The 19,923-nt window shown below is 31.4% G+C and overlaps 4 protein-coding genes across 6 annotated transcripts in view; 1 reads left to right on the top strand and 3 right to left on the bottom strand.

Moving 5' to 3' along the window:
- Positions 1-277: 277 nt before the first annotated feature.
- On the bottom strand, positions 278-3,002 carry Abp1 (Actin binding protein 1). The gene is made up of 5 exons (XM_018547919.1): positions 2,844-3,002; positions 1,877-2,045; positions 1,488-1,720; positions 1,238-1,415; positions 278-1,129 (listed from the first exon to the last, which is right to left on the bottom strand). The coding sequence occupies exons 1-5, from the start codon at positions 2,924-2,926 to the stop codon at positions 377-379; spliced, it is 1,416 nt and encodes a 471-aa protein (XP_018403421.1). The 5' UTR covers positions 2,927-3,002; the 3' UTR covers positions 278-376.
- A 374-nt stretch (positions 3,003-3,376) lies between these two features.
- Positions 3,377-6,315, top strand: LOC108780215 (H/ACA ribonucleoprotein complex non-core subunit NAF1). The gene is made up of 7 exons (XM_018547851.1): positions 3,377-3,992; positions 4,501-4,813; positions 4,898-5,024; positions 5,164-5,432; positions 5,523-5,665; positions 5,757-6,044; positions 6,149-6,315. Exons 1-7 carry the CDS (start codon positions 3,575-3,577, stop codon positions 6,313-6,315), a joined length of 1,725 nt encoding a protein of 574 aa, XP_018403353.1. The 5' UTR covers positions 3,377-3,574.
- Positions 6,316-6,929: 614 nt separating this feature from the next.
- Positions 6,930-9,953, bottom strand: Rfk (Riboflavin kinase). Its single transcript, XM_018547953.1, has 4 exons — positions 9,771-9,953; positions 7,502-7,650; positions 7,192-7,294; positions 6,930-7,035 (listed from the first exon to the last, which is right to left on the bottom strand). Exons 1-4 carry the CDS (start codon positions 9,856-9,858, stop codon positions 6,932-6,934), a joined length of 444 nt encoding a protein of 147 aa, XP_018403455.1. The 5' UTR covers positions 9,859-9,953; the 3' UTR covers positions 6,930-6,931.
- A 2,876-nt stretch (positions 9,954-12,829) lies between these two features.
- Positions 12,830-19,923, bottom strand: part of LOC108780324 (serine/threonine-protein phosphatase 2A 56 kDa regulatory subunit gamma isoform) — a 36,458-nt gene continuing 29,364 nt past the window's right edge. The window contains exons 1-7 of one of the 3 annotated variants that reach the window (XM_018547988.1): positions 17,768-18,006; positions 16,415-16,617; positions 15,642-16,036; positions 15,227-15,560; positions 14,946-15,164; positions 14,361-14,582; positions 12,830-14,258 (exon numbers count right to left, since the gene is read on the bottom strand). In XM_018547988.1, the coding sequence (XP_018403490.1) occupies positions 14,109-14,258; positions 14,361-14,582; positions 14,946-15,164; positions 15,227-15,560; positions 15,642-16,036; positions 16,415-16,617; positions 17,768-17,933 (1,689 nt within the window). In that variant the 5' untranslated portion in view covers positions 17,934-18,006 and the 3' untranslated portion in view covers positions 12,830-14,108. Of the gene's footprint in view, positions 14,259-14,360; positions 14,583-14,945; positions 15,165-15,226; positions 15,561-15,641; positions 16,037-16,414; positions 16,618-17,767; positions 18,007-19,923 lie in introns of those variants that run through there. The other 2 variants (XM_018547986.1, XM_018547987.1) reach the window with 2 other exon arrangements.

Consider the following 19,923-nt stretch of genomic DNA (forward strand, 5'->3'; position numbering starts at 1 on the left):
AGACATACATTTTACTAGTTATGATTAACATTTAAATTATCTCTTTTCAGAGATTTTACTAACTGAATTTTCACATCATAACTGTAAACTCACTCCTTTCATAAATGCTTTAAGATTAAAAAGCAATGACCTGGAAGGCTCGAAAATGGTATGAGAAGACATGTGTTTCAATGTTATATGCTACTCGCGTTTCAATTACAAAATTCTTTTCTAATTATTCAGAATTATCATCACGTGATTCTCTTTTTACTTATAGCTAGAAACTTAATAACATTTATCAGGGATAAGCTGATATTAATCTTACGTACAAGTGGTTTTATATAATTATGAAGAAAATGAAAATGATTTTGATAAATTTTCTCAAAAACATATCTTATCATGTTGTATTGTATTCGATAACTTCAACGTAATTAGCAGGGAAAAGTCCGTATGTTCCGTCAGGTCCGAGTCCTTGCCACCAGCCTTCGTCAATTGCGTCTATATGTGTGATTATGTCTCCAGGATCAAATGTGATTTCTGTGTCGTCAGCAGCTTGATAGTCATACAAAGCTCTAGCTTTCATTCCTTCGTTATTCGGATCGAAATATAAGTACGAGCCATCTAATTGATTATATAATTCATTTTCGGTGACCTGCTCTTTAGTCTCTGCCGTTTGTTCCGATTGTGGATTGGTGGTAGTTTTCAATTCTTGATTAGTATTTTGAGACTGTGGCACTGTGGACGAAGAAATCGTCACTGTTTCCGCACTCGTAGGTTTTTTCGGTTCGGCCGGTGTTTCCTCGTGAGACTTTATATCAGGCTGGTCTTTTATCTGAGCCTCTTCCAACGCTTTTCTCATAGATTCCACAAGATTGTTCTTAGGTAAAAATTGTTGGGCCGAAGTCGTCTTCATTTGGCCGGCTGCCGAATTCTGTTCAAATATCGCTCGAGCGTTTATTGTTCTTTGAGCAATCAATTGTTGCGTTTCTTTGCTCCTTTGTCTTCGTAATTCTTCGCTTCGCGATTTATGATCATCTTCGACATCATTATTATAATTTTGAGCAGCTTTTTGATTGCGTAAATTGTTTGCTTCTTCAGCACGCTGCTCGGCCATCTTTTGACGAGCAATTGAATTTTCCTTAGCAGTTACCTGAAATAATATTTCATATGTGTAATCTACATAATGTACATAATATTTAATACATACAATAAGATATGTATATAATCGAAAAATAAAATATACAGAATTAAAACGTACTTGTTGTTCCCTCAATTGTGTTTCTTTTTCTTCTCTAGCTCTAATTTCTCGTTCTAATTTCTGTCGTTCTTCTTCACAACGCAATCGCTCATGCTCCAATCTTTTTTTCTCTTCCATTTCTTCCTTTTCCCAAAACTGATCTCTTTCCATTGCATTTATTTCTTGTTCAGGGATTACTCTATAAAACATACATTAAGTAAGAATTGCATTCTAATAACAATTCCACGATCACAAGATAGAAATTAGAAACCTGCGATATGTTGTTCCAACAGGACCTGTATGTCCTTCGTTTTCACTACGAGGTTCATTAAATTTATACGCGGAGGCTGTTGCTCGCGCAAGCTTTTCCATAATCGTGTCTACCTCTACATCATCCTCAGAACGTGCCGTAATTGTTATATGTGCTCCCTTCAACAATTTTTCTACATCTCTAATATGATTAGCGCATGTTCCTTTCCTAACGATTGGAGCACCTTCTCCTTGCTGTAAGTAAATAGTCTGTCAAGCAAATGTCTCTACAGACTAAGTTATCATAAAATTTATGAGTTTTAATCATGTTTTTTTATAATTTCATAAAAGTGCAAAATATATTGTTTTACATAAATCATATTCCATTCTATATATATTTTTCATACTTACCCAATTAATAAGCAAACACTTTGGTAAACTCGTTTTAGTGTCGATAACTCTGCAAAATGCGTACATGATGTGACTACTACTCAATCGATCAATCATCTCTTCCAATCCACCATCTCCTGTTCCGACTACTTTTAAGTCATTGGTCTGCCCTTCATAGCCAAATACAGCCCTGTCAAAAAAATTTAATTTATGAGTCGTGTAAAATATTTGAGTCACAATTATGGGAAGATCTCGTTAGCCTACATCCATTTACATCAATCAATGCCTAATAATTTTTCACTGTTTTATCAATGAAAATATTTTAAATTAAATTGGCCAATTAGCAATGCGCACAATCAAATCCCTCTCAAAATGATCAAATTTTACATCAATAAATCATGACTCTAGCTTCAAATTGGCAAAGTAGTTAAATATTGAACGTTAACGAATTAAACACACCATTGGTTCTTATCTAACAGATCCAATCAATCACATTCAATTTTTTGATGAGCTAGCTGCTTCGTCCAGCTTGAACATGGCCAATTATACAGTTATATTTTTATGTTTTAAATATAATTATAATCTTACACTTTCTCTACTTATTTTTATTCGTTAAAAATAAATAATCAAACGTGTTTAATATCCATCTCACGCAGATAAAAATAACATTTAATATACCTTTTTCCTGCTCGATAATAGTTGTTAAAAAAGCGAATAAAAAATTAGTTTTAAGAACAAATAAAAATCACGATAGATCCAGTAAGAACGAGTTCCAGTAAGTAACGTTAATCCAATATTTACGCAAAATAGCAAAGTTTACAGATCGGAATATATGTTCGAATTCAGAATAATGAACTCGATAAGACGGAAAATAACCGGCTAACTTGACGTTCATATACGTATGTATACGAGCAAGTTACCGAAACCGAATTCGGTGCTACACACGCCGGATCGAGGAAATGCAATTGGAGTTTAAGTATACGCCTACCAGTTAGTAGACGATTTATCGTCGACCACGCCGTGCCAAGCCGCCACCAAGGCATCTTTGTTTTTCGTCAGATTAATTGACATTGTTCTTCGCTAAATTATCAAGTTCATAACAAGTTCCGGGCAGTTCCGGGGCGGAGCGGATTCGATAACGGGAAGAACCGCACAAATCATACAAGTACATAGACGGCAAACTCGTCCGATCACCTGTGGAAGGAGCGTTTTAAACGCCGCCTACACAGCAAGCCAATATTCAATATGGCTGATCTCGAATTATTAATAAAACGTTCTGTAAATTAAGGAAATAAATCTGTTCCTTTTTAATAGTCTCTTTTTAATTATTTAGATTTCATATACATGTTATTTATTTATTGACTGACTATAATCCTATTGTGTACAGGACGTGTTCGGATTCCTACCAAGTGCTTTCTCAAAGTGTCAGGTGTTCTTTATTTCTGCACTGTCTGATCTGGTGCACACAGTGTAATAAGTTGGTTGATCAGTTGAAATTAGCACATGTGATTGTATGTAAGTTCATTGTCAATACACAAACTTGTTCTTCTTTTCTTTCCTTACATATTATTTTTATCTACCTGATGATACAATTGTACGAAAAAATAAAATATAATCAGAAATAGAATATACAGGAAGTAATCAACACTGTTGACTGACGATCGTTATGTACAGAAGTTTGTAACACGTTTTGCGAAGTTTCACGTGGCTTGTGTTAAAATGGAAACAGCAACAAATACAGATGAAAATAAAATTGTTCATAAAGAGATACTATCGAACATGTTAACATCGGAAGAAGAAAATAAAAAGACATTCCATGAAGAGATAGAATTATTAACATCACAGCAATTAATGCATCATGAAAAATCGTCGAAAGAAGAAGCTGAGGTATTACAGTTAGACGAACAACCTTCCATAGAACATAAAGAAATTTTCTCCGATGAAAATTTAGAAAAAATAGACACTAAGATTTTAATAAATAGAGAATGTGACAAACTTGATACAACAATAACATTAGATGCAAATAAGACAGAAAATGCAATCAATAATTGTGATAATATAATTAATGAAGTGACAGAACCAAGCGTTCATAATTATGAGATACAAGTAAACAATCCATCATTACAAAAACAAACAGGTACAAATGTATTTTGATTTATTAAGGTGTTTAGTAATTATGAAGGAGATACCCTTCCTCGCCAATTTTGATGAAATTAGGATTAATCGACGCATTTTAGCATGAAACGAAAGAATCTGGCTAAAAAGTATCGCTCTGTCCCGCTAACTGAGATATTAAGCGTTTTTGACGACTATTCTCAGGTTAGGAATAGTTTTCCTGACTTGATATGAGCGTTATGTATATGTACTTTACTTTCGTGCACATGTACTGTGACCTAAAACAACCTAAAATAACCTATTTTCTACTTCAAAACACAAATTCACTGCTTGAAAAACACAAAAGTATATGTTTTTATGTATATCTACTTTATGTATTTATCAATTTTTTACATATCTTTTTCTTTTATACATCTTTTATTTATAATACACAAAAGTATACTTTAAGTACATTTGAAATTACAAATAATATTTACTTATATTGCAGTATTCTGTACATATAATTTTTCAATATTATATTTTTTTGACAGAAAATAAAACAAATGAAATATCTTCTCTCAACCTTATTGCTATAGAATATGAAGACACAGATTCAGATGTAGAAGAGACAAATACTACAACTGAAAATCAACAAACTGTGTCACAAGTACCGAATTTACAGCAATATCGTACAGTTGAAAAACAATTATCAAGTGAAGAATTTGATAGTGAAGAAGATTCTACTTGTACCATTGATAGCAGTAGTAGTAATAGCAGTAGTAGCAATAGCAGTAGTACTTGCAACAGTAGTAGTGATAGTAGCAGTGACAGTGATCCAGATGATAATGTAAATATTAATAACAGGTACTTTTCAAAAACATAAAATTATAACGTATATTTAATCACGTTTTATATGAGTCTAAACTTTTGAATTATTTTAACTTTCAGGAAGAAAGAGAGTGAAGTAAATACGTCAAGGAAGAAAAAGCACATACCAAATGAATTAGATAATCTTCCACCAATAGAAGATTTAAAAATAAGTGTCCCTGAAGTTCTATGTAATTCATTTGGCAAGGTATAATTAAAATAAGCTAATTAGATATATATGTGCATATATATATATATATATATATATATACACATACATTTGTGGATATCTAAGGTGTAAAATAAATTAATAACAAAATCCAGTAATATCTAAATGTTCATTTCAGATTGAAAATATTGTTGAACAATTAGTAATTGTGAAACCAAATCCTGGTGAGCCTACACTCAATCTGGATACAGTTTTATTTGTAAACAAGGGGACAAAAGCACTTGGTAAAATATTTGATGTATTTGGTTCCGTGAACGAACCGTATTATTGCGTTCGCTTCAATGGTGCTAAACATATAGAGGACAATGATATTAAAGTTGGTATGCAAGTGTATTATTGTCCGAACTCAGAGTACACGTCTCTTGTTTTCTTACATGAGTTGACGAAGTTAGTACTTTAATGAATAGAATATATGTTACGATTGTAATATTGTATATTCTAATAAATAAATAAATCAAAATAAATGTTTTCTTGTAGGATAAAGGCTTGTGATGCGATTGGTGATGACGAGCCCCCGACGTTTTCAGACGATGAGGAAGAACAAGCTTATTACGAAAATATGAAGCAGAAAGGTACCAAAGATTCTAACAACCAGAAGCAGAAACGCCAACATCAAATGGGTAAATATATTAATTTCAAGATCAGTATCAGTTGCTACAAATGACTAAATAATTTTTACTGATTGATTTTTATTAAATTCTTGTCACACAGAAATGGGCTGTCAATCAAATCATTCGTGGAACAACAATAAAAAAGTCCAATCTCAAAAATATAAATGGAACCAGCAAAATTGGAATAGTGGTAATCATTTTAATTCTGCACAGAATGGAACATACTTTTACAATGCTTGGCAACAATATAATGCTTATTGGCCACCAGTTCCACAAAACATATATCCGATGTCCAATAGACCATATGCAGGATACAGACCAACATTTAGCGGACCACGTTTGCCACAGTATGGCAATCCAAATAGTGGTGCACACCAATATTATCAAGGTACCGAGCCTAATTTCAAAAATAATATAGCTTACAAAATTAATATCTTACAATTTTCTTCTGTTTGGTGTTTCTTTAAATCAATATTTAATGTTTGTTTGTAGGGATACATTATCGTCCTAATGTGTATATGAATACGCCTCCTTCTTATTCAGCTTGGTCACCAGTACTGATGCCAAATGCGACAAATACACATTGGTTTCCACCAGTTCCTCCATCTTCTTCAAATATGACGGATGCGAATAATATCGATCCAAATTTATTTAAATAACTTATATAATATCAAATACATTAATAAGATAACAAAATAACAATTGTATTTTTGTGTGGAAGTATTTTCCGATCTTATATCCTCTATATTTTATTTTATATTATACTAAATTGTCAAAAAAGTTCTGACTAACTTTGATTTTGATATAAAAATTTATTAAAAAATGACAATTATTATTCTTTGAAATACAGATCGACGTGCTCATTAATTTACTATAAATTTAATATACTATAAATTTGATAACTATTTGATTTATTCTCGATACCTTCGGACTCTTTAAACACAAAGAATTCACGACAAGCTGCCTCAACTTGCTTAACAGTTTTGTCATCTTCACAAGAAATGTTTTATTGAATCAAACAGGTCGTAGTCAAATGAAGCAAGAGGACTTTGTTAAAGCTTTGACAAGTATTAGAATGTTTTCAGATTTTTATACAATCTCTGAAGCAATATAAAAATTTTTCAATGAAATTCAACGATCCAGAGTGCTGATGAAAGAGTTAAAATACTATTTTAGACGCGCCAGCGTGAAAGGTTATTAAATATACAACTGGAAGTAAAATATTTTCTTTGTCAGATAAAAGTTTACATTTTTTAAAATTAAGGATTTGCTTTATTAATCATTAAAAAAATCATCATTTTTCAGCTTATTTACAACAGGTTCTTCCAATTGACGTTCCGCGATTGCAATGTCATTCTTTATCTCTATGATGAGTTCCTCTGCAATAATAAGTAACATAAAATCACACTGTAATGCATTAGTAACAGCCAAATTACTTTGAAGGAATAGTAATCTATTTAAATTACTTTGAAAGAACAGTAATTTATTTATGATTTACATATATTTTATGTCATTATGATGATAACGTTCATTACCTACAGAAGAGAAATCTTTTTCTGGTCTTATATACCCGCCAATTATAACCTTGAGCTCCTCACCGTAGAAATCACCTTGGAATTTGTGTAATAAGTGAACTTCCTGCAAAATAATTATTATAATTTGTTTTATTTACTTTTTTAATAGCTAAAGTATTTATTTGAATATGTGATATAATATTTTATAATTGTTTAAATAGTGATATTATCTGAGCTATACAATTATAATATAACTCATATGAAGATAACTGAACTATCTTAGATTTAATTAGTAAGAAGTTTTTTTATATCTTGAAATTATTTTTCGTACCAGTGACTTTTTTTCATTTTTGTAATATGGATTCCATCCTATGCTCGCAACCATTTTATAAGTTTTTCCTTGTAAAGATGCCCAGCCATAATAAATTCCAGTATTCAGATCCTTCGGTAAAGCATCGACTACGGATTCTGGGAGATTAGCTGATTTTTGTAAAAGAAAAGAAAAACATGAAATTTTCTGCAAATTTCCATATTATTGTTCTGATAATAATCCCAAATACTGATTTTAATTATGTATAAATATTAAAAAAGGAATATACTTCGATCAAATGTGGTATCATAATAGATGTAAAATAATTTTGTATTTTCGATGTTTAAAAGAAATAGATAAAAATTATATATTATAAAATATGTGTGAGACCGATTATGCTGATCAGAAAATTAAATATAAATTATATATAATAGATATAGTTATGAAAAATTCTCTCTCTCTCTCTCTCTCTCTCTCTGTAATAAAAGAGAATTTAAATTTCTTAAAAAAGTTCGTAGAAAATATATTTAAAAAATACATTTTCTCGCATTTCGCATTTCAAACGAAGCATATATAGTATTGAGGATATATAGTACTATTACGCGCTTACAATGTTTATCTTATGATAATTTCAAACTTAGATTAATTTATTAATTAACTCAACGGGCCGAATTGCTTACAAAATATTCAAAGAGTACTTACATATTCTCCTTATCTAATATTTCTTTTATACATTAAATTTATGATTTTTTAAAAGTTTTTAAATGTCTCCTCAAAGTCACTTTTAACGGGAAATATTTCTATTCAAATGGATTCATTTTTGCGAATATCTTTCAAAGAACTTATATCTTTTCTAAGAAAAAATGTAATAAAATTCTTATATTTGTCATAATCGCATCGATCGCTATTATGTAATATTAAGACGTGTCATATATTATTGATTATCATCTTAATTTTCTAGATAGAGCGCGTTGTAAACAATATAATATCAAAAAAATTTTTTCTTATCAATGTTACATTTTTCACACACATTACTTGTTACGTCGAGTTTATTCTAAATTTCTAACATAACTTCTCTTTAGACCCAGCAAATGACATTGTTTTCATTTTGACAAAATAGCAATTTTACAATTTTTTTACTATAAAAAATTAATAAAAGAGTTAAAAATAAAAAAATTAATGTCATATATACATATACATGTAATATGTGTGAATAAAACCGCGATGTGTGCGTGATCGTATGCGTGCGTTGGTATTCGGTGCTTCTTATATCTAAATTTAATTACCTGCTAATATAGAGAAACAGGATATAAGCCAATAAAATTCGTTAAAATCTTTTAAATAAGGATAACACGACACTGGGTGCACTCAGATGATGATTCTGAACGCAGCCCTGAACTCATCAGTAAAAGGCTGTAAGGCATTGTAGTGGAAGCTGGGATGAAATGCTATAATTACACGTGATATTCTTCAATATATTAGATTAATTTAAAAGATTTTAACGAAATTTTATTGGCTCATTGCCCTGTTTTTCTCTATATTAGTTGTTAAAAACATATTGAGCCTTATTACAATTTATAATTACCTGTCTTCTTCCAGAATCGAACGATACGTTTCGCGAACGTAACGTTAACTTCAGTTCCCGTTTGTTTCGCTTGAGATAAATGGGGGATATCTACCGCCTAATGTTATAGATTAACTTTAATTCAACTTACTTTTTATATTCTTCTAATTTTTATAGAACTAAAAAAAAGATGAGTTAACAGTTGAATCGAGATTAAAATTAAACTACATAATAGACGTTAAATATTATTGAAACAATTATTCGTCAAGTGTACCAATATCGTTTCTATAAAGTTCTATCAGGACAATATTTCTCTACTTATTTTATTCCTTAAAAAGTATCATGTTACTATAACTTAGGTCACGAGGTGAGAAAGCGGAGAACATAAAACGCGGGAGGTGCATTTGAAACAAATAGGTATCTATCGATTCAAAAAGAAAAAAGAATCCTAACCTAAAGCGAAACATGTTGGAACCGTGCTGACTGCTACATGCGTGACGCAGGTTTTAATTTTAACTTAAATGGGGAAGGAGGATAAAAGAAACGTGCTTATGAGAACAGATTATTAGCTATTATTTTTTAATGACGTCGAATGTTACTGTCAATATTGATATATCACAATCGATAGTCGGTGTTCTGTTGTTTCCATGAGGTAGACCAGTGGTTCGAATGGCACATGTTTATATTAAACGGGTGTTGAAAGGATGAAGTGATACCTGTCAATACCTGTCGGAGTGTCGAGTGCCTTCGAGCCTCTGCCGAAACCCTTGATGATAGTTCCGGACACGAAGCATGGCAAGATCTTGCTGCCCATAATAGTTATTCATTCCAGATCGATTCCGCACTGCTTTACGCTCAATTCACGAAGGAAAGCGACAGAGATAAGCATCACAATTAATAACATGACGTGGCGAGTGGCATATCTTTGTGGTAGTCTATATCGCATGTACGTTAGCATAATGACGAATCTGATATGTATGTCCAGTGAAAAAAAATATTGAAACTGTCAATAAACTCCGTTCTGCCTTCAGAATAATCTAAATCTCCTTCGAAGGAAACCCTCGGCGAGATGGAGCTTTCTTTTTACATGTTATGTTTCCTTAGAGACTCTTTTGCAACGTTTTAATTTTCCTCATAACATTTCGCGAAAACATAATGAAAATAAATATAAAGATTATAAAAAGAAATAATAGTTCAAATTATCACGAATTTTAATTCGTTTAAACGTTTGCTCTACAGCTTTTATATTACAAATATGTTTATAAAGATACATTATTTTCTTCGATTATATGTATAGATATTTCATTTCTTTGTGCCCAGCTCCTACACGTTAACTTTGTAAATTAAAAAAAGTTGATTAAAAAAATGTTGAAAAAAATTTTTATTCAATCTATGTAATATTAGCTCGGTTTATCTTTTTTTAATTCTCTTAGAAATATATATAAAGAATAAAATGAACCGAGATTGAAGTTAATCTTACGCGATGAAATCGGATCTAAGATATTAGGCTTGTTCTTTTTTACTAAACCTCTTGAAATGAACATCTTTTCTCTTTAACGTGGAGGGTAAAGAAGGAATGATAAACTGTGCAAGAAATACAGTTACAAAGAATAAACTTATTGCTAAAGCGATAAAGAACATTTAAAATTTTCTTCTAGCGTTTTTCTTGCTTTCTATAAATATTATATAAATTATTATCAACCATTTCGTAGGGAATATTGCAATACGTTGAAATGATTTAAGAATAAAAATTTTGTTTTTTAATAATCTTTTGCAGCTACTTGGTATCAAATATATTTCATGCGAAGATCGTTTCTCGACGTAAGAATGCATCTGCTCTTTTCTCATAATCTTTATTTGCTATAAAACTATGTTTTTAACAAATTGCAGATACGTGTACGAAATATTATCGCTCGAATTTAATATTCGATCGCTCGAACGACATCCAAATGGAACGGACGTAACAAAATTGCTCATAGTAACAGAAAACAATGGATTTTCCGTTTTGTGATGCGCTCCATATAATGTTCAGCATAATATAGTTTAAAAAAATTAATATAAATTAATTTAAATATCAAATGTGTTATCTCATTTGTTACAATCGCGATATCTTTAGTGAAATTATGTCTGTAAAAATTTTATGTGATATTGATATTTCTTTTCTATGTAGTGCTGATGTTCTTTTACTCAATTTCTCTGAATTCGGATTGCGACACGGATATTTACAATATTGCCATTGTGTATACATTTACATAGAAATCTTTCCTAGATAACAATGTTTAAAATTATAAGACATCTATAAAGCGGCTCCTAGACGATTAATATTATTGCACAATATTTGATATTGTATAATATTATATCTAGAAGCCGCTTAAGACGATTCTCACAAAGAATGTCTTTAAGACTTTTATGATTCTTTTACTGATTATTTGGAGATCGTCTATATTCGTCTTAGAGGTCGCTTAAAACGGTTTTCGCAGAAAGATGTGTTTAAGACTTCTTTTATAGACATTCTTTAAGACTTATGTCCCGATTTTGAACTTTGTATCTGGGTTCTTTTTTAGAGTTCCATGTATACGTATTGCGCGCATCTACTAAAAAAGTAATTACACATACGTACAGAAATTCACTATGAAAAATTAAATAAAATCTACGTACGTAATAGTTAAAAAATGAAATTATAAATTTCTTTAAATTTTTGTTAACGAATCCATAAACGTTATAGAGATTTCGTATATCCAGAGAAAATAACGAAAAAGAATGCGTTAAATCTTTCTAATACGACGCTCATCGAGACGAGCGTGTCTTTGGAACTGAAAATGAAAAATACGCGTTAAAAAATAATTATATTATTTACACGATATATGCAGGTACATGAAATGCAAACTGCGCACAACGAGGTCTCACATATAAGTGGATTTCAATCGAGGACTCTTGAATGCGCTCAATCTCGAAAATCACGAATAGAAGAGCTTTCTTTAATGCTATATTAGCATTATTCAGTCGAGATACTCTTGATACTCCGATTTTCTCCAATTATTCCTAATTCGAATTTAAAGATTAAAATCTGTATGATTTCGATATAACAATAAAATATTTATTGCAAATACAAGAAAAAAAAAATCCGTGTTTTTGCTTGAAAATCTCAAGATTGGTATAATTTAGTGTTTAATTGAAAATGCTTCTATAATGCTTCATGCATAATACGTATGAAAGAACTTCCACGATATCATGCAAGATTTAACGTCTTTATTACATTTTTTTTAACGATCCGGCAATTCTATATTTTTTTAATAACAGCGTTATTATTATTAATAATATTATTATGATTATTTTTTTTTCTTTTCCGATCCTCTACAATTCAATTTAAGCTTTTGCAGGCGTACACATTCACATCTGAGGAGACTATCTGATTCCATGTCTTTTCGAGTTGCTGTGTGCATGCGACATATAATAAAAATTCTCACCCTCTCTTTCTCTCTCTCCTTCCCTTTTTTTCTTTCTTTTTCACATGACGATAATTTTCTTCTTTATCTATTATTGATCTAATTTGAGAAAAACGTAGATTTTCGGATAGACTAAACGAATTCAAGGCATTTTGCCACATGTACCAGCTACTACATTATTACTATTACCCTATTTTCGTCATTATTCGTTACTATATAAAAATAATACACAATAACTATATATAATATTTATAATGATATTTATACCACTAATTAATGCTCAATTAGCTGAAATGGCCATTCCTCTCTTTTGAATAGGAATAATTAATAAGTAAATAATTTTAAAAATCTATCTCTGTAGTTTTAATTTCTAATATTTAATATAAGTGCTTATCTTATCTATGTTCAACAAGGTATCTTTTCGATTATTAACGTAACAACCTGCCAGTAGCGCAAGGACTAAATTGTATTTTTCCTTCTTCTCTTCCTCTATTCTTCTCTCTTCTATCCCTGGACCACAACAGTATAATCTTTCAATCAATCTCAAGATCAATGAGTTAACAACACAACATGTTATGCAAGCGTTACTGAAATTCTGTAATATCGATTATATTTGGCAAAGCGACATGTAAACTCGCTGCTTAATCTTGCTGTTCGTAATATATGTATAGGCCCCGCATGGAGGCATATTCTTTTTTCCACAGGCATCTAGGCACGACAGATATAAAAGTAGTACACTCAGAAGTATCCAGATTTTCTCGTAGCAATCTATTATTTTTAAAATAGCACTATCATATACATCCTAAGTTACGCGCGTCGGCGTGTATTTTTCTTCTTCGTCTTCATTTATTTATTTATTCTCTTACTACAACGAGCCTGTAGTGTTAAAGCAAGTACGTATATTTATATATGTATATATCATTTGCACATAAATGGAAACGCCTCATTCGCAAGAATGTTAACACAACAAGCTCGCATAGCGCAATTATATAGGTTACAACATCGAGAGCACATACGTGTATATCTTCGATCACATTTCCACACACACATATCTCTCATCTGTGTATAAAATCTCTTGTAGAATAGAATAGAACCAAATCCATTACAACCGTAGTATCCACAATTAAATCTCATTTACGTACATTATTCGTATATTATTTTATTGTTGAAACATAGCAGAGGATAGCACCTCAGAATGCTTCCGATGATGGCGATTCTAATGTATTTAGGGCCTTTCTTTGCTTATTACATGCACATCTTTTATAGTGATACTATTACACTTCCTCTTAATCGCAATGTTTTTTCCCGTAATGAAGAAATAAATACAACGCATTTCTATAAAGAACGAGTTTTCTTCGTAAGCTTCTAATATGAGTACCTCTACACTGTATCTTTGAATCGCATGTATGCGCGGCGGGATAGCAAGATTCTTTTCTTTCTATTAAAAAAAGCAAATATAATGTGATATATATTGAAATGACAATACATAACTGATTTCGCATAATGAGACTCTCAGCCAAATCATTTGCGTCCTTATCGCCGTTTTCTAGAAAGAAAACTAACTTCCGATGTTGCTACAGCAAAACAGAGGATACATGGGAAGTGGTTGTGGTAGAGACTAGCAATTATTAGGATCTGGCGGTGTAACAAGGTATTCATCGGCGCGTTTATGGTCGGATAATGCCCGCATTGTATACGAATCCTGCGGTAAATCGCTCTTTCTTCGTAAAAGCGGTTTCACTTTGTTCACATTTGTCATTTTCTTCGCCTGTATAACAAAACGTTTATTTAAGATATATCTAAAAATATCTGGCATGCTTTACATAACAGAGCATTTCGACTAAAAATAACAATAGATATCAGTTCATACCTCATTAGCTTTAGCTTCAATTTTCTCCAAGGTAAGCGGAGTTTGATCCGTGTCACCATCTTCGTCGGGCGGTGAATTATCTATATGTTGTGATGATGTGTAGATGTTATTCGTTGTGCTTTTATTTGCCAGATTATAGTTTGGATGCCTCATCGCGAGCGCTTCAACACGCATCCATGCTTCATCTCGCTCTTTCAAGACCTTTTTTTCTTTTTGGCGGTCCTATAAAGTTTTAAATCAAAATAAATATGATAAATGAGTTATCAAGGTTTCAATCTTTCTGCAAGATTAAATTAACATAGAGTTATGTAGCTTTAAGATTATATTGATTAGTCAAAATATTATTGAAATACTATTTTTATTTAATGCTGAATACAGCTAATTAATTGAACGATTTAGTTATGCAGCATATGCGTATTACTGAAAAGAAGTCTGTTTTCTATAATTGAACTGGTTGTACACTTTGGAACTTAAAGTGAAATAGATGTTTGATATTAAGTGAAAACAAAAAAGAAAATTCTAGTGCAGAGAATTTAGTGCAGGAATATAGAATAGAAATTGTCTATAAATTGTCTACAAATGTACCTGATAGTACAGTTGTGTACATTCGTCGAATACTTTTTGATTCATTTCCATGAAAAGTTTCAGGGCGTTATAAATTAAACCATGGATTGTCTTGTTCCAGTGGTTGCGGGAGTTTCTATAAAAAGCTGGATACATTATCGGTAAGATAACAGAATAATTGTCTGATATCAAAGACATTATGTATTCATTATTCCAATAGTAGAGAGCTCTTTCCGCCACCTAAAACAAGTGAGCATAAGTTAGATGTCGCAGAAAACAAAATAACAACATTGCATACTTGCCTGGAAATGCGGTGATGATACGCATTTGGCTAATTGCCTGAACAACGGATCCATGACTTTCTGAAATTCAGCTGGCTCAATAACGTCTAAGATCTCTTCAAGCTCATTCAAGAACATAACTTCTTTAGGGGAATGTGTTTTTGGCCAGAATTTTAGCAAATTTCTAATTACAGGTTCCGTCAGCGACGGATCCTTCTCCAGAAATTGAACAACGCAATATGCTAATTGTGGATGGTATACGGATAATGACTTAGCTTTATGCAAAGGTAACAAGACTTTTAACAAAAACACCTTATGCTCTTCCTTTAATGGCAGAGCAAAACCATTTATAATACTGTAAAAGAAACAAACGCTGATAAATATCTAATAAATTTTTTAACGTGGTGCATTTAATTTTTATCGAATTTATTATTACCTTCCTAAAATTTCAAGTAGTTCTGCGATACCATTGTGATGTTCTGTCTCATAAATAAATCGATAGAAAACGTTATTGATCTGTTTCCTAATGTACGCTCTCAGTCCTAGGAATTTTCCGTAAATCCTATGAAGGGTCGTTTTAAGAAAATCCCTCTCTCTCGGGTCCTCAGAGTCAAACAGCTCCAAAAGCTGCAGCACGAATTTTTGATCTATATAACGTCTTGCTATGGACGGCTGGAAGTCCTGTGACTCCAACAACCGCAAGAAGAATTCGTAGACAAGCTGCAAATGCGGCCAAGCCGCCTCCAACGTTGGTTCATCCTCTTCTGGATCAAACTCCGCGCCATTAGGATTTGATGACGGAGGTAGCGTCCGGAATAAATTCACGGCGAACTGCAAGGATTTCCGTCGACTCAGTAAAACCTTTCAACTTTATTCTCTCAAGGTACCATTTTATTTAGATTATGTTTCTACACGTATCTCATGTTTTCTTTGAAAATATAAAGGCAATGTAAATGCTAAGAATATTTCTCATATTTTTACATATACCGACTTTTTTATGCTCCTTGCTAGCACTATAATTGCTTTTTCTTTCTTTATTCTCGTGCAGCTATATTTTTCATTAAGGTATACATTTTTTATACAAACTAATTTCTTAGCATTTACATAATCTTGTATTTCTAATCTGCAAAAAAGCTTCATAAAATTCAAAAGTTGTCACTCTTACATATATATGTACATACATGAAGTATATTAGAATGCTGTTCTTACCATGTTCACCGCTTCGGGATATATCGCTTCGGTAATAACGTTTTTGTTTTTGGTTACGTACTCGACCATCTCGTGAAGAGCAGTACGCTTTACCTCCTTCCATTTCAAATCCGACAACGGATCGGACTCGAAGTCGAAGAGGACGCAGCATTGCCGTAGCTTCTGTATAAAAAGTTCTTCCCGCTCGTTTACCTGTTGTGTTTCTGAAATCAGATAGCCGGTGATTAATCGCGCTGCACTCAGCAGCTTGTATCTTAAGAAGCGAGAATAATATTGCGGCTATTAATCATATTAGTCTATAAGAGAATGTCGATGCACGCTAATACGAAGGGATACATTCGAAGGCATCCTTCTCGTGCTATTTCATTTCTTTTTCTCGTTTGAATTATTTTACTACGAATAGCTTTCCCGTTTGCCCAACTGGCCTCTTTGACATAAATGAGAAATGACTCTTAAACAAAGTTAAATCTTTAGAATAAAAATTATGTAAATTATTCTTTAGAATAATTTATGTTTCATATATCAGTGTCAAGATATTATCGATTATAAGTTCTTATACTTCAATTATAAATACTTATATAATATATGTATATGTATAATATGTGTTTTATCCTTATTGTAAGAATATTTCACGTATATAAAGATACAGAATATTAACATTCTTGAAATTTGCGATTTTCAGTAAAAAGGTCAAATCAATTTAATAAAGGATGTCTAATAAGAAGGAGAGTATCCAGAATGTAATTTGCTGCTAATAAAAATGCAGCACGCGATCAAAATCGATATTCTATTCGTTTCTTTGAATACAATTTGATTTGCATAGACAGTTATTTCAGATGTTAATCGATGTCCTATTCTTAAACTTAGAACAAAAACCATATTGTCGTATAGGATTGCCTCTAGTTAATATTTATACAAGTTATAATGGCCCGTCAGCAGCAGATCTAAAATCTTAAAAGCGCTCTGCTTTTCCTGATTAATCGAGTAGGTTTTGAAGGAAGATCGATAATGGCCTTCAAAATACTGTCTGCAATCGTATGACATTATTTATCGCTTGCTATTCCTAGAAATCTGTAATAATAATAGGAATAACGAGATCGATTGCCGAATTCACCTCGAGCCAACCATTTCATGGACGTCACAGTCTCGAACAATAAAATACAAATTTGGCAATAAAGTGTGCTAAATTAGTTCTTCAATAATTTTACTTAGTGATATAATCTTTCGTTTTATTAATAACAAATAATCAGGTGCACAGATTGGTTCTATAGCAAGTGCGATAATGGAAGTTTAAATGTAATCGAATTCGCAAAAATGATTGGAAGAACTGATTTAAGCGACAGAGAGCTTTACCGATTAGAAGAGGTTGTAAAGGTTGATAGTGGAGCGCGAACGTCACTGGATAACCCTTGCTTGAGTCCTGTGATAAGACCGTCGCCAAAGCAAGACCCTGATGAAAGCTGGGACTTTTGGGCAGAGTACCACCCAGAGATGGGCCAATTCCACCCACGTGAACCATTGTGTAATATAATGTCCAATACTGATTTTACACTCGCACCTTATTCATTGGTGAATCTTTTCAGACGTTTCGACTTGGACAGCACACGTTTTACTATTTATACGTATCGTCTCAATAACTACTTACAATTTGCAACACTTTGGATTCACGCACTTGATAGGCTCGATGTCTTCTTAATGTTAAATTATTATTAATATTCTATAATTTCGTTTTTTTTTCAATATAGCATTGAATTAGCTTTTCATTGATAAAACATTCATCGATAATTTTTTTAAAAATATTATTGCAATAAATCTATATTATTTCGGAATTATTTAACACTAAAAATATCAATTGTTTTTTTCTCATTAAAAGAATCAAGGAACTAAATTATCATAAAAGTAAAGAAAATAATAAAAAATTAAATATTTTATCAATATGAAGGGCATATCTAATTATTAAAAAAAATAAAAAATTCAAAATCTTATTTTTTACACAAAACATAAATCTACAAAGTAAAAATGGTTAATACTTATTGATCTTTCGGTACTTTTAATGTTAACTGAATATTTGATTACCGAAAGAATTAAATATCTATCTGATGTCCATTTCTGCCAACGCAGATTAATTTTAATCTTAGTTTAACTTACTTTTTATTTTTTCTAATTTTAAAAATTAGAAAAAGATGATAAATAAGTTAAGCTGAGATTAAAGATAATCTACTTTGACAGGAATGGACCTATGTGGTTCCATCAATGTAAGATTAACTTTAACCTGTGTTTAACTTACTCTTTATCTTTCCCTAATTCTTATAATTAGAAAAAGGTAAAGAATAAATAGAATCAAAGTTGAAGTTTAGTTTTTACATATTAGTGAAACCAGGTGTTTAAAAAATAAAAAACTAAATATATTAGAAAATTATATATACGGAGAACAATTTCCCCTTAATTTCAGTAGTAATATTTGAATTTTACAAACGTAAAGAAATATTGGTAAAATGCGTACCAACAATGAATATGTATAATTTTTTAAAAATGTATTCTTTATTATATAAACGCTATAAATCATATGCACAGAAAAAATACGGTTACCATAACTGAAAATAGTGATCATTTCCGTCCATCAATATATTTGGTTGTGAGATGGATATCTTAACAGCCATAACCGTTAAGAAATGCTAAACTTACGGTTATTATAACTGTATTATAATTTTTATAATTTTTTATATTTTAAATTTTATACTAATATATTTGCATTTAATTATGAAGATGTCTTTTGTTATTGCGATTTGAATCTCATTTGCCTTTGTATCATTTTGTTATATTCAGATATCAAGAGTTGTGTAATTTTCATTATTTTTAAATTTTTATGATCAAAAGAATATACTGATGAGCGATTTTTGTGGCAAGCGGTTTTTCCGTGTATTCGGAAAATATTATATATAAAAAAAAAGCAATAATTAATTTTGTTTTAATTATTAAACAACTTTAACTTGACTTATTCAGTTTTGCCAATTAATACGTTCCCGGATTTACAGATTTAACCCACTCGGACGGAAATTAATTTCTGGAGAATGTTTTTATTATGTAATTCGCAATCATCCGCCAATTTATTCGACAAAATGCAACGCATAATTTTATTAAGCTACGGCGATTGTCGACCTTCGACAAGTCACTTTTACCGGCTTCCCACGTTATTTTCCGCATAGATCCCGCTACGAAGGAAACGCGCGTGGTTTTACGCGTTTTGCCAAACCATGCAGAAATGTAACTGTACTTTGATGCAAAGCAACACGAATCGTCTGTTACAGCACATTTGCGAGAATATTTTGCCCAAAGTGAATTTAATATTTTAGTGTAGGCAGCATAATATTAAACTATTATACATAAATTTTACAAAAATACAAATTAATACGTGCTGAATTATACGCGGAACTTGATATAAATATTGTTTTCCGCAAATTAATAAATTTAATTAACTTTCCGTCTCTCTCTCCCTCTCCCTTCCTCCC

Source organism: Cyphomyrmex costatus, unplaced genomic scaffold (assembly GCF_001594065.2).
Source record: "Cyphomyrmex costatus isolate MS0001 unplaced genomic scaffold, Ccosl1.0 scaffold69, whole genome shotgun sequence".
Lineage (NCBI taxonomy): Eukaryota > Metazoa > Arthropoda > Insecta > Hymenoptera > Formicidae > Cyphomyrmex > Cyphomyrmex costatus.

Bases quoted from the DNA above. Each gene is read 5' to 3' on its own strand.
- Abp1 (XM_018547919.1), bottom strand. From the start codon at position 2,926: ATGTCAATTAATCTGACGAAAAACAAAGATGCCTTGGTGGCGGCTTGG. The intron at 1,416-1,487 runs GTTTCTAATTTC...TATGTTTTATAG, and splicing joins GTTGGAACAACATATCGCAG to AGTAATCCCTGAACAAGAAA. The intron at 1,130-1,237 runs GTACGTTTTAAT...ATATTATTTCAG, and splicing joins CACAATTGAGGGAACAACAA to GTAACTGCTAAGGAAAATTC.
- LOC108780215 (XM_018547851.1), top strand. From the start codon at position 3,575: ATGGAAACAGCAACAAATACAGATGAAAATAAAATTGTTCATAAAGAG. The intron at 3,993-4,500 runs GTACAAATGTAT...TTTTTTTGACAG, and splicing joins ATCATTACAAAAACAAACAG to AAAATAAAACAAATGAAATA. The intron at 5,666-5,756 runs GTAAATATATTA...CTTGTCACACAG, and splicing joins GAAACGCCAACATCAAATGG to AAATGGGCTGTCAATCAAAT.
- Rfk (XM_018547953.1), bottom strand. From the start codon at position 9,858: ATGGGCAGCAAGATCTTGCCATGCTTCGTGTCCGGAACTATCATCAAG. The intron at 7,295-7,501 runs GTACGAAAAATA...ATTATTTTGCAG, and splicing joins AAAATGAAAAAAAGTCACTG to GAAGTTCACTTATTACACAA. The intron at 7,036-7,191 runs GTAATGAACGTT...TTATTATTGCAG, and splicing joins AAAAGATTTCTCTTCTGTAG to AGGAACTCATCATAGAGATA.